The sequence below is a fragment of the Dreissena polymorpha genome, chromosome 4, assembly GCF_020536995.1.
Source record: "Dreissena polymorpha isolate Duluth1 chromosome 4, UMN_Dpol_1.0, whole genome shotgun sequence".
Classification (NCBI taxonomy): domain Eukaryota; kingdom Metazoa; phylum Mollusca; class Bivalvia; order Myida; family Dreissenidae; genus Dreissena; species Dreissena polymorpha.
In genome coordinates, this window is record NC_068358.1 from 72,469,483 (window position 1) to 72,484,376 (window position 14,894).

General features: G+C 34.9%; 1 protein-coding gene across 1 annotated transcript; it reads right to left on the reverse strand.

Moving 5' to 3' along the window:
* Positions 1–1,490: 1,490 nt before the first annotated feature.
* LOC127879742 (endonuclease 8-like 1) lies at positions 1,491–12,242 on the reverse strand. The gene is made up of 6 exons (XM_052426766.1): positions 11,726–12,242; positions 10,631–10,750; positions 7,577–7,707; positions 6,891–7,046; positions 5,803–5,864; positions 1,491–3,761 (listed from the first exon to the last, which is right to left on the reverse strand). Exons 1-6 carry the CDS (start codon positions 12,148–12,150, stop codon positions 3,156–3,158), a joined length of 1,500 nt encoding a protein of 499 aa, XP_052282726.1. The 5' UTR covers positions 12,151–12,242; the 3' UTR covers positions 1,491–3,155.
* Positions 12,243–14,894: the final 2,652 nt, after the last annotated feature.

Consider the following 14,894-nt stretch of genomic DNA (forward strand, 5'->3'; position numbering starts at 1 on the left):
CATGTACCTATGAAGTTTCATGATCCTAGGCATAAGCGTTCTTGAGTTATCATCTGGAAACTATTTTACTATTTTGGGTCACCGTGACCTTTGACCTAGTGACCTGAAAATCAATAGGGGTCATCTGCGAGTCAGGATAAATGTACCAATAAAGTTTCATGATCCTAGGCATAAGCGTTCTTGAGTTATCATCCGGAAACCATTTTACTATTTCGGGTCACAGTGACCTTGACCTTTGACCTAGTGACCTAATAATCAATAGGGGTCATCTGCAAGTCATGATCAATGTACCTATGAAGTTTCATGATCCTAGGCCTAAGCGTTCTTGAGTAATCATCCGGAAACCATCTGGTGGACGGACGGACATACAGACGGACCGACATGTGCATAACAATTAACCCCCTCTTCTTGAAGGGGGTTATAAAAATATCAAGTATTTGGTATTATCACGCTGCTACAAACTCAATTTGAAATTATGCTTTCATTAAATTTAATAGCATAATAGGTATAGACATGTTTGCAAAAAGACGTGTTAAAGTTACAGAAAATCTTAATCGATCATATGGGTTTTATATTTCTGTTCTACCTTAGTCAACATGAAGGCAGGAGTTTTTGTTTATATTTCTTGAACAAGTGGTACATTTTCGTTAAGTTGAGCGGCGTATTGTGTAATAAACGAATTTTGACCAACACTATTTTATCACTACATTATTCATTTACATGTAGACGCTGTTCGTTTAGAGGAAAACGCCCTGATAAAAGGTTATCGATGGGGAAAGTTCAACTGGTAGAAAAATAAATTTGTTTTCAATTAGTCGAAGCAGAATTATGTTCAAATACGTAAAACGTTTGTTTTCTATATACAGTAGTATCTAGGTCACTACGTAATTGTTTAATCAGTGATTAATACATCAGTGGTATTTTAAGGCGAATATATGCACCAGTATATTACCTGACATCAGCACTTATACAAGAACCCATTATAGCTGACTGGCGATAGCCTGTACTTTCTTTGTTCAAATAACCAGATTTTGAACCATACGTTCAACAATTTTGTTTTTTTGGATAGGTCACAGGCACTCGGTATTAGATGCCCCCTCCCCCCCCCCCCCCCTCCCAAAGCTGTAACCCTCCAAATACCCTAAAAATTGTCAATTATAGTTTTATTCACAATATTTTTCAAATAACAAATGGACAATTTTGAGGGGTTTTGTAGGGGGCAGCAGCTGAGGGGGGGGGGGGGGGGGCAGCAGCTGGGGGTTGCAGCAAATGTAGAGATGTAGAGTGCCTGTGTGATAGCTTATTCGTGGAACTAAGCGAGAGTTAATACACATAAAACACATCTAGACAAAGAACCATAGAGCGCATTCAACAAAGAACAAAATCCATATACAAGTTGTCAGTAACAGGCATGTACTTATTTCAAATAAGCTTTACGATGAGAGCTTACACTATCAGTAGTTATCAATATAAAAACACTTAAGCAAAGATAAGATTTTTTTTAATTTAATAACGAAAATTTACGCGAACACAAAATTATTATATTTGCTTGATGCATATTATTATATTAAAATAAACGTAAATAAGACCACCGACCATGCAGAAATTCTGTTAAGTCTGACACACTTCTTAGTTCTACAAGTACTTCTTATACTTCTTTCCTAGGGCTAGTAAAATACTGCACGACAACAACAACTTCTACTCTTACTAATGTTTCTGCGTCTACTGCTACTGCAACTACCACTTCTAAAAAAAACACAGTTATCATATCTAAAAATGTTCAATTGCACATAAAACGGAAGATTTCCGTGATATTGAATGTATTTATACTCAGAAAATCAATACATTCTGAAATAAAGCAATAACCCAATGAAAATATAGTCAAGACAAGAAACCGTCGGAGACGGGTGATGCTCCCCAACGTTTTTTTTGTCACAATATTGCACTATATATTCAGATAAAAGGTAACGTCTTGAGGGCAGAGTAGTTGGGGGGGACAAGAATTTTTTTATAGAAAATTTCAAAGGGCCATAACTCTGTGAAAAATCATCCGACCAGAACCCGCTGATAATATGCACATTTCCTCTTGGTAGTGAAGCTTCCCATAAAGTTCCATTGAATTCCGGTCATTAGTTGCTGAGAAATAGCCTGGACAAGAATTGCACTATATGTACAGTTAATGGAAAATTTCGAAGGCCATAACTCTGTGAAAAATCATCCGACCAGAACCCGCTGATAATATGCACATCTCCTCTTGGTAGTGAAGCTTCCCATAAAGTTTCATTGAATTCCGGTCATTAGTTGCTGAGAAATAGCCCGGACAATAATTGCACTATATGTACAGTTAATGGAAAATTTCAAAGGGCCATAACTCTGTGAAAAATCATCCGACCAGAACCCGCTGATAATATGCACATCTCCTCTTGGTAGTGAAGCTTCCCATAAAGTTTCATTGAATTCCGGTCATTAGTTGCTGAGAAACACATACTACAAATACTATGCTATTATTAAGAGTATCAATTTGTTTACATTGACTTCATTTTAAAAGAATCATGCTGCTCAGCCCAACTAGACCAACTCTGAGCTGTGATTATTGTGAAGAAAGAAATCCGATATGTGGTTCAAAACAAAACTTACCCATAAAAAATCATATCAAAAGGCAAACCATATCAATTTAAAATATCTAAAGTGGACAAAGATAGGTTGATACAAAAATCAGCATCATTTAAACTTAAAGATTACGCTATTTAGTTTGTTAAAAAGTTTAAGAGATCCTAATTATAACTATTGATCCTTCAATATTCCTTAATATGACATCAAGATATTGTGTCAATGTGTTTGCATAGTGATAGTTTTTAGATCTGTATCATTTGAAAGCACAATTACATAAAACAATCCCTTTTCCATAAAGTATTGTCAGCAACAGTAGCGCTAAGAATCTATAACACAACATTTCTTATTCAGAGTGTCCACTGCAGCAATCGTAAACATGATCATGTCAGTTTCTTGTCCTCCAAACAAAAATCTGTATTAAACCAAACATTATACTTTTTTATGATGGAAATTCTGATTTCTAATAACTGGTGTAACAACAAGTGTTAACATTCATTGTTCTGATACTGGTCCTTGGAACTCCTTCATCTGAATTTTCAGTGTCACCTTCTGGATTTTGACCTTGACCTTTGAAGTGTGTTCCTTGAAAGCCGCGACCTTTTGGCACTGCTGGGTCGATCTGGTGCATCATCGGTCAGAACTGGCTTACTATTGGGGGCTGTTCGAGGTTTGGTGTTTCTTTTCTTTTTCTTTTTACTAGAATCTTCTACATCGTTAGGCTGTCCTGTTTCTTCAAGCCCACCACTTTGCAGTGCTTTTGATGGCAACAGGTTCTGTTTAGAATCATTTGCTTCAGAACACTCTTTTTCTTCATTTTTTATGTTAGATGTGGACGTCACCTTTCGTTTTCTTGATCGGTCTTTTGAAGATTGCTTTTCATTGCTTGGTTCTGACTTCTTTTCAACAACATTCTTCCTTCTCTTGGATGCAGGTTTTTGGATACCATCAGTGAAATCTTCAACAGCTTTGAATGCTTCTTGTTGCTGGTGTTTGGTATTCTTATTCCCAGTAAAATCCTGAGCAGAAGTCTTGACTTTGATTTGCTCTGTCCTCTTTTTGCCTTTAGCTCTCTTGCTTCTTGATTTAGAGGCCTCATCTGAGATAACCAGTTCTATTTCCCCATCAGCTTTTTCTTCTTTTACATTTCCCTGTAAATAAACACTAAATATAACAAGACTATTGCCAAGCAATATATGTCCCCTACCGGCTCAGCAATGGTCAGAAATTCCACCATTGTCAGAATTTAAAAAATATATATATTTGTTTCCATAGCAACCGGAATTTTTGACGTAGGAACAAAATGAAATGACTTGCATAATGTCCATATTACCATCTATCCATGTTTTAAGTTTCATGAAAAAATATGAAGAACTTTTAAAGTTATCGCAGGATCCAGAAAACTACCATTTTCAGCAGTATTTCTAGTCTATTTGTTGCCATAGCAACCAGAATGTTTGACATAGGAACAAAATGAAATGACGTGCATAATATCCATATTGCCATCTATCCATGTTTCAAGTTTCATGAAAAAATATATAGAACTTTTAAAGTTATCGCAGGATCCAGAAAAGTGTGACATACAGACTCACAGAGCAAAAACCATAAGTAACCTCCAGTGAAACCGGTAGGGGACAATAAAAGGTATTCAAGTCTTAACTGATAAGCTCATGAAAAATAACACTTAACTTTCTTTAGTTTTAATGGTTAACCTTCCTGATGATATTTTTCAGCATTAAATACTTGTTGTGTTTTAACTTTATAGGCAAATTGCAATAAAAATATTTGTTGAAGCTGGTATTTCAAAATTGTGTTTACTCTTCATAGACTGTTAGAATAACAAGCAACATTGGTTATATTGATATCCCCCATCATAACTTAAAAGTTTGTGACAGACAGAGGGACAGACTGACAGATTGACGGACAACGCCAACACTTTATCACTCCTACTTTTGCGAGGGATTAAAACAATCCTACCTCATTTGACTAAAATTTGCAGCTGCAACAATGAACGTTTGAAAGGTCTTACTCACATATTAGCCTAATGAATTGTTTTTTACATTTTTCACACATTTAAACAATTAAAGAACACTTTTATTAGTGAACCAGATACTTGTATCAATGACATAAACTCATACTCAAAACACCACCTCAGTGTATTATTTATTATCATAATTTGATATTTATCAAATTATAAAGCGTTAATAACACAAAACAAGTGGTCCGTTTGTGTTCATGGTCCCCAGTGGACTTGATAGGGCGCAACTACAGACGTAACAACACATGGATCAATTATATCAGGTATAAAATGCCACTAATATATACATGTAGTAATATCTGTGAAGGCTGAGAGGTTCAGCTATTAATCCAAAGTACTCTGGTTTGCGCCCTGCGCAAACCAAATTTTGTTGTTTTTTCTTCTTCCATAACTTCTCTTTTTGTCATAAAAATTGGAACTTTGAAGTTTTGAGATTAAAACCTAGCAATTTAAGGTATTTACTGAGACACTTTTACAAATGCCCATATAAGTAAACAAGTCCCTTTAACCATTATAAACCATCTATATTAACTTACCAATATACATTAAATATACATAAGTACATGAAAAACAAGACTATTGTCAAGCAATATGGTCCCCTACCCGTGAAACTCCACCATTGTCAGAATTTTTTTTATGTATTTGTTGCTAAAGCAAACAGAATTTTCGACGCAGGAACAAAATGAAATGACGTGCATACTCTCCATATTTCTATCTATCTATGTTTCAAGTTTCATGAAAAAATATGATGAACTTTTAAAGTTATCGCAGGATCCAGAAAAGTGTGACGGACACACTGACTGACACACAGAGCGCAAACCATAAGTGTCATTAAAGGGATAAAAGTACGGTGTTAATTTCCTAGGAGGACCCATTCTCAATGGAACAAAATATATATTTATCCTGACTGGACTTCAATATTCCCAATTGAAGATTTTGAAAAAAAATGTTGTTTTTAAATAAGTCTCAAAATTTAATTAATCTCCAATCCAGCTTTATATATAGAATATTAGTAAATATAATATTAAAATCACTTTTATTCTCAATTTGAAAGTATTTGTTAGCAGAAAATCAACAACACTATCCACAGTTTCCAAATTTTAGTCAAACAATCAAGTTTTCACAATGCAATGAAAAAAAATGTATGTAAATACCTCATGTTCTTCATCTTTGGCTTTCTTTTTCTTAGAGACTTTCCTTGCTCTCACCTTCCCATCTGAAAAACCATGACATTTTAGCCAAGTTCAGGAAAATCATAAACAAGAGGGCCTGAAAGGCCCAAAGTCGCTCAACTGAGATGCAAAGTAACTGATCTGCTCAGTGCAGCCCCAAGATATCATTAGAACAAATGTTCTGACCAAGTTTCATTAAGAGGGAACTATAAATGCAACTTTAAGAGTGCTAACAAGGTTATAATATAGCCATATTAGTATCGATTCCCTGACAGCCATGTTTTTCAACATTGCGGCCATGTTTTTCAAGCAACCGGAACCATTTTCAAACTCTTTTAAATATTATAAGAACAAATTTTCTCACCCAGTTTAATAAAGATTGGACAATAAATGTGACTTTAAGAGAGTTAACAAGTTTTTACTATAGCCATATAAGAACAAATGCCCCGCCCCCTGGCGCCAATGTTTTTCAACCAACCAAAACCATTTTCAAAATCTTCCCAGATATTATTGGGACAAATCTTCTGACCAAGTTTCATGAAGACAGGACAATAAATGAGGCCTCTAGAGTGTTATCAAGGTTTTACTATAGCCATATAAGGAAAAATGCTCCGTCCCCTGTTGGGCAAGTTTCTCAACCAACTGGAAGTTGGACCATTTTCGAACTAATCCAAGATATCATTGGGACGAATCTTCTGACCAAGTGTCATGAAGATCGGACAATAAATGTGGCCTCTAGAGACTAAACAAGGTTTTACTATAGCTATATAAGGAAAAATGCCCTGCCCGCTGGCGGCTTTTTGAAGCAACCGTGACCATTTTCGAACTCGTCCAAGATTTCATTGAGACGAATCTTGTTACGAAATTTCATGAAGATCAGATCATAACAGACCATAAATGTGGCACCTAGAGTATTAAAACCGCGAATGTTGATGCCGCACTCCGCACAACTCCCGATGGACAAAAGGCGATCACAAAAGTTCACCAGGAGCAAATTGTGTTCAGGCGAGCTAAAAATCAATTGAAATACGCCGCCGGGTGCATCTAAAACCCTCATGTTTAAATCTTACCCTTTGGAGCCATTGGTCCGAGAGGTCCAGAGTACCAGATGGTCCTCTTGTTGTGGTCCACAGTGTTCTTCATGCCCTCCTTGTAGTAGCACTGCAGCCAGCTGTTGAAGGCATTGCTTGTGTCATTGAGGTCTGAGCCATCATACCAGGATCCTTCTGTATAATAAAGCATCCACCAGAGTGGTTTCCGTAATAATCTTTTTTGTGTTTATACATGTATATATATTTTACATTATTTTACTTATTAAGTCTATTCAATCCATTTAACCTCTAGGATTTGGTCAGTTTGAACCACAATTTTTACAAATCTGGGTCCTGTGGCATCAGAGAATAGTTAAGATTACTGTCATGTTCCTTATCAGTGAACAGGTCCCTTCTCAAACAAGAGGGCCAATATGGCAATAGATAGGTCAACTATGTAATGTTTTTAGAGCAGAAAAGTTATGTAACTTAGAAATTGTATATTAACCCCCTGTGTGCACATATGTCTAAAAGCACTATCTGAGTTTCAAGGATTTAGGCTAAACGTATTATTTTAGTTACAAAGACACACATTTTTCAATATTTGTTAATATTTTTAAAATTCTTAAATTGCACAGCAGTTCATTGCACATTTTTTATATAGTAAATTAGTAATAGCTTAAGAAACCTTAATACTATAAGTTGTATTTTTGCATAATGCTTACCTAACTGTACCACTTCCTGTTGTAAAACTGAACAAAGCTGTAGAAGATCAGGCTCTTCAGATTTCACTACAGCATTTTCAGACAAACTTTCCAAGACAGTCCTAGCACATACAAAAGGGGGAATGTTTGCCCTGAAAAACAAATTATATGATACACAAAGAAACTTTAAAGCACAACTAATTATCAACACCAAATTGATACTTATTTTTCATACTGCTTTTCGTTACAACAGCATTTTTCCTCACCACTTTGGAAATGGCATTGTGAGCCACGCTTTTGGGAAAAGATAACCTCATTTTCAGCAAAATTTGCATTGAATCACATTCTTTTAAAGCTGTCAAGAGGTTCTTCTAACAAATAAGTTAAAATCATTCTTGAGACTTTATAGAGTCTATTACATGTAATAAAAACAGTTTTGCACAACAGGGAAACAGAAGATGTCCATGTAAATAATTAAAGAATTATTCAACAAGATATTTTTCCGTTAGTGCTATGATTTATTATTTATGATATATTCGGGCTTTAATTTTAAAAACACAGTCCCGCTTATTGTAACAAAAGCACATTAATAATTGCGCCAGCAAACACAGTTACTCACCCTAGCGCTTAACAGAAACTGATATGAATTGCGGTAATATGCTTGGATAAAATGCAGGTAAAATAAAAGCACATACCGTCATTACTCTATGTTTTCGGACACTTAATATTATATTTTTTCGTGTCCAAAAACTTAGATATGAAAAATATTCACAAATACAGGTGTCCAAACTTAGAGTCGAAAATCGAAGTGTCCGAAAATAGCATCATTATCAACGACTACCGGTAATAGCACGTGCTTGTAAAATACCATGCCGTATAGTATAAATTACATTTATATATGTTTGCACTGCATTTTAAACAAGCTCATTTATGGCCACTTTTTTACCTTTGAACTTAAAGTGTGACCTTGACCTTGGAGATATCGACGTAATTCTTTCGCGCGACACACCGTCCAATGATGGTGAACAAATGTGCCAAATGATTTAAAAATCTCACAATAAATTACATAGTTATGGCCCAGACAAGCATTTGACCTTTGAACTCCAAATGTGACCTTGATCTTAGAGATATTGACGTACTTTTTTCACACGACACACCATCATCAAACCATCCCATGATGGTGAACAAATGTATCAAGTCATTTTAAAATCTAACGATAAATGACATAGTTATGGTCCGGACAAACTTTCGGTTTAAAACACACTATGTGACCCCGTGACCTAGTTTTTGACCCTGCATGACCCATATTCAAACTTGGCCTTGACATCATCTAGATACAACTCCTGACCAAGTTTGGTGAAGATCAGATGAAATTTCGGGACAGACCGCAGGCATTGAAGAATTTTTCCAGAGCCACTCACCCTGCAGGGCGAGTAGGCCTGACCATCCACTTGCCCTTCACTTTAATCTACTCGCCCTGCATTTAAAATATATATCTATATTTATAGTTATGATCAACCAGAACCTTTTTAACCTACGTAACATATGGACACTAAACTGCAAACAAATTAACTACATTATCTGATGGATTTGATTTGCTTTCCTTACGTTTTCTGCACCTGCTTCCTTTTATCAATACTTTCTGCTTCTCGTTATGATGACCTTTCTCTCTGTTCCCTGTCTCCACCACCTTGCAGATATTTTAAAAACGAGCCCTTTTCCATGCCGAGTTTCTTAATATTTCAGACAAACTTTTACTGAAAGACACGCTTGATTGAGAAATGGTTGCAATATGGTAAATTTTGGCTAAGGCTTCTTATCACGAATTATTTTGTTTATTAATAATAATTTTTTCTGTTTATTTTTAATTAAACATAAGAAATATTATAATTAACCAGTTATGTATTATTTTTATTGATATTTACATTAAAATGAAATTTTATTCTTCACGGTATGACCAATATATTTAACTGTTTTTTTTCACTTTGAATCGATTAGCTAAGAGCATTGACACTAACGAAAAGAGGGCAGCAGATTTCGATAATTATTTTTACTGTGCCCGTGAAGTCATTTTTCATTGTCAAAACGAAAGTGCAGTTTCTTTGTGTACTAAATCTATTTTTTGTTTGTTTGCAAAACTGTTCGCAATTTGTATCGATGTGGCAGGAGTTCTGGAACTGAATTTATATTTCTCAACTTGAAAAACAGCACTTGCCCGGTCAGTCGAGTATTTAACAAAATTTACTCGCCTGACCGTCAACTTCACTCGAATATGCGAGCAGTCGAGTGGATTCTTCAATGCCTGGACCGACAGACACAGTGACTCCTACACAGCATTGGTAATGGGTGTATAATAATTTTAAGCACGTGCTTAATTTATTTTACAGAAAGTTACTACAAGGTTATACTTTGACCAACGAGTTCAAAGATGAGCATGTGATGTACGGATACTCGCTAGTATGAACCTGTAATTATCGCAATAAAAAAAGCAAACTATGGATTCTTTGGTTGTTCATTTCCGACAGTTGTTGTCTATTGAAATTATATGGAACAAAGATATATACCCGGTAACATTAAACATACTGCTTCCTTAATATGGTATCAATTCAAATGCTGTCGGGTGAAACCATTATACTGGTTTACAAGGTTATTTACCCAATAACGCAAATGTAATGGTCCGTTGCCCTCAGGCATGCACCTGCCTGGTTTTATGATGTAAATCTGGTTGTAAAACCCCATGAACAAAGTGTCATTAGATATCGAAAACAGGACCGAAATTTGGCAAAATAGTGCTGTAAAATATACTGTCCGAAAACTTTGAGACATTAATTATGGACGAAAACTCGTGTGTCCGAAAATCAAGAGTCACGAAAAATAATAATTTTTGCTAAATAAAGGGGTGTCTGAAAACTTAGTGTCCAAAAACATAGAGTAATTACGGTAGTCAATCTTTAACAGTCCGTTACTTATTTTTAAATACATATCTGATTTTATCTGAATTTTTAAATTGACTTGCCCTGACTAATCTAGTCAATCTACTCGCCAACTAATTTCTATCCCTGAATGCATACCTACCTATGCAAAACCTCTGCTCTAAGGTAATTCCCAATACCATTGAAGAATTTCTGGTTAAGTAATGCTTCACAGATGGGTTTGTTGAAAGCAGCATTTGACAGATTACTCAACACATGTTTTCTGAAACATAGGCAGGGGACAAAAATATTTATAAATTGCACTCGTCCTGCAGGACAAGTGCATTAAAATTTTCACTCGTCCTGCAAACACATGCACTTGTCCTTCAAATATGTGTGAAAGAAAGATTGCAAAGGACTGATATGACAAACAATGTTTCCTATATCACTGCTAAAATGCTGCTTACTTAGTTATTCATGCCAGCTGATCACAGAAGAAATGTTAACTTACTTTATTTATGAGGAACACAAAATAAATAAATGAAGACAAATTTGTTTTTTCCTTTTTCTAATGCTTGCATGCTTTCCATTTTAGATGGTTGAACATCGCTCCTGCCCCCTTTAAAGAACGCTCGTATGTCAGACATTTTTCAGATGAAATTCAGACTGGTTTAAAACCGTACTTCGCAGTAAAATAATTCTTTAAAAAAATCAATACTTACAGTGAATGAAGTCAGATGGTTCCCTGTCAACATGGACACGCAAAGTTTACACCAAAAAGCCAATATTTACTCGGGACACAGTCTCGCATAACAACGCGCACCTGCTGTATGAAATTTACAATTACGATTTTTGGTTCATTCGCGATCTACTTTCGGAATAGATATGCTTTAAGAAATGATTTTATTTAATGAAAAAGAGTCTTACTGGTCAGAAAATACATATTTTAACATCAGTTTTTTTTTCACTCGTCCTGTAGGACGAGAGCTTTAGGGAAATTCACTCGTCCTTTCAAGATTTCACTCGTCAATACGAGCGGACGAGTGGAATTTTTGTCCCCTGATAGGGGACAATTTATTTGAGCGCAAGCGTTGGAAAATGGGTCTGATGACACGCAGCTGATATGTATAAAATTTGTTCAAGTTTCATTTCCACATAAAACTGAATTCATGTTAAATGACTAATTTATTTCACATTATTATTTGCCTAAAATTCAGCATTACTTTAATTACTGAAGACACAACACAACATTGCATACCTGAAATCTGAATACTCTAACAGTGGACATGGGCCTCTCTCTTTAAAGCTGAAGTCGGCTCCTGGTACCCACTTGCCAAACCTCATGTAGTCTATAAAGCTAAGGGCCTTCTTTGGTTGATCATCACAAGTTATGAAGTTTAAATGGGAATGCTTTTCCAACCTATCGGCATCGATCCAGTCAAATTTGCCTGCAAGTCCAAATGTGAATAGTATATCTAGTTTGCCAGTTCCACTTAAGTTTTCCAGAAGTGATACCTTCAGTTCTTTGCCGCGAGACGAGGCTGTGATGGTAAACTTTTCAAAAGGGGTTGCCACTGGCGGGTTTTTACTTATCTCTGACTTTGATATTGGTCCAAACAGTCGGCCCTTACACACTGAATTTATAAAATGGCTGGATAAATGAATTTCTGGACCCTCAGGCATTTTCCAGTCTAACAAACAAAGTATTTCGCTCGTGCGGGTTCGTGTAAAAAAAATCCGCGAAATTATGTTTACATAACTATAACAAGCGTTTGAGATCACAGATTTCGCTTGCACTATTTTCCGGCGTAACTGAAAATACCGAAATATACCGGAATTTACAAAAATCTATCAACATTATACTTAAGTGCATATTTTAAAATTATAAGGATATATAATAATAAATAGTTTACAAAAGCCAAACATAATTTAGTAAGTTAAATTTATTCATCATACATGTATATATCAACAACGAAGTGTAAACCGTGAACATCGATAAAGAAGCTACTGTGCAGTATCATTACTGTAGACTTTTTCCAATGAATAATACATTAATAATATATAACTTATTAGCAACAAGTAAACGTGTACATACACGTATTCAGTAAATGATGCTTTAGTTAACTAGTATGTTTAAAGTGTTATTTTATGATGAGTATACAAGTATTAAAGTCAATTTCTTTTGTCAAAATCTCACAATGAAGAAATATTGCAGATAAACTTGCCGGGAGTTATACACATTTTTTTAATTTTCCTTAATTTTGTACTATCAAATTTTAATTTTTGCCCAATGACCTGGCATTTTTGTTCAGAAACTAATATTAAAAAGATGGAAAAACTTCAGGAAAGGGCAATTCGTGTTTATATACAACGACTATAGCACTCCATATAGTGATCTTTTACATAGGGTAGACATGCCGTCCCTGCAAATAAGACGTATAAGATCAATGGCTATTGAAACATTTAAAATCATACATGAAGTTTCTTCACCTTTGTTCAATGATTTAGTTGTTCAGAGACAGTCAACCATAAATTTTAGATACACCAATATTTTACAGATACCACAGGTACGCACATCAACATATGGTAAAAACTCGTTTAGATATGCTGCCCCCTCGCTGTGGAACTCCCTACTGGAAAACTTATGAAAATGTACACATTTTTCGCAATTTAAAACTTTAATTAGTTCGTGGAATGGAAACATCTGTAAGTGCAAAAGCTGTAGATTAATTAAATGGGATTTCCACAGCAAGGGAGCATCACATCATTTAGTTCTGAAGTTATTCTTTGTGCACTTGATTTAGTTCTTTACTTGCGCCTCACATGGGTTATTATTTACTTAAATGTTATATGCTGTTAGTATTTTTCTTAGCTATGTATGCTTTGTGTGCTGTGCATGCTCTGTATGCTTTGTAGGCCCTATATGCTTTATATGCTTTGTGTGATCTGTATGCTTTGTATACATTGTGTGCTTTGCATGTTTTTGTGTGCTTTATATACTGTATATGCATTGTTTTGCTTTGTATACTTTGTGTGCTTTGCATGTTTTGTGTGCTGTATATACTTTATATGCCTTGTTTGCTTGGAATATTTTGTGTGCTGTGTATGCCTAGTATATTTTGTATGCCTGGCATGCTTTGTGTGCTTTGTTTGCGTTGTATACTATGTATGCTTTGTATGCTTTGTATACTTTGTGTGCCTTACGCTTTGTAAACTTTGGGTGCTTTGTACGCTCCGTACGCTTTGTATGCTCTGCATGCTATGTATGCTCTGTATGCTTGATATGTTTTGTATGCTCTGCATGCTGTGTCTAGTTGATATTTTATTCTTTCTCTTAAAAAATTATCTGACTTTTAATGCAGACAAATCTAAACTTTTTAAGTACCATATCTGATGTTGTAATATCATGCTATATATTTTTATGTTTATCTGCCTTTTAATTGTAGTACAAATTGTTTCAAGTCTTTCAGCTTTTATACACTTGTTATTTCTTATTCATCATGGTTTATAGTCGGTTGTACAAACTGTCTGAGCTTATGTTTGTTGTTTAACTCTTGCCGACTCAAAATAAATCTTATCTAATCTTATCTTACATAATTATGTGATAGTGCCTAGTCTCACAAATTGTTTTTTATTGATCAATTTTACGTCACTTTACATAAATAAAACCATAATTTCATTAATTCAACGTTACACTGAAAATTTCAAATGTATTTTGGCGCGTTTAATCTAACGTCTGTCTTGTGATGACTCACATATATGTTTTTAATAATGTGTAAAACTAAATTATTTGCGTTCCATTTACTGATACATTATCATTAAATTTATAAACTATATCTTTAAATCGGAGCGTTTGGTGTTCCCGTCACAATTCTGGTGCAATTTTAAGTTAAACCTTCTACTTTAATAAAAAATGTCAACCTTAAGCACATTAAGAGCATTCTAAGTTGAATGGATTGAAGTAATAAAAAGCATGCTATGCGATACGAAAGAATGAAATTGACACTCATCAAAGTGAACTGTTTTTTACGGCTACGTTTTCTCTGTGGGAAACCTCATCCGGATATTTCGCAATTTTCTGTAATTGTGTTGTACCTATTCCCCTGTACGCATCAAAAAGGGCATTCATTGATATAACGATTTTTATTGATATAGATCAAATTTGGATCTGTAATTATATGCATTATTTATGTCTCCTTATTACTAACATTACGTTAAAAATCACGATTTGCACAATCTGTGTCGTGCACGTGTCGGGTGTTTGTACAATAACTGAGTAAAAACTTTCATCAGTCCATATATTTATGGTTTTCATATCGATTTACATCGTCTAATGGGGATATATGAACATTCTGGAAAAATATTTGTTCAATTACTTTAGATGTAAAAACGTTTACTAAACAAGTTTTGTTTATTAATTGTGCGCG

Excerpts from the sequence above, each read along its gene's own strand:
- LOC127879742 (XM_052426766.1), bottom strand. The coding sequence starts at position 12,150 with ATGCCTGAGGGTCCAGAAATTCATTTATCCAGCCATTTTATAAATTCA. Across the intron at positions 7,708-10,630 it reads AGAGCAGAGGTTTTGCATAG|GGCAAACATTCCCCCTTTTG; the intron begins GTAGGTATGCAT and ends TTTGTTTTTCAG. Across the intron at positions 3,762-5,802 it reads CCAAAGATGAAGAACATGAG|GGAAATGTAAAAGAAGAAAA; the intron begins GTATTTACATAC and ends GTTTATTTACAG.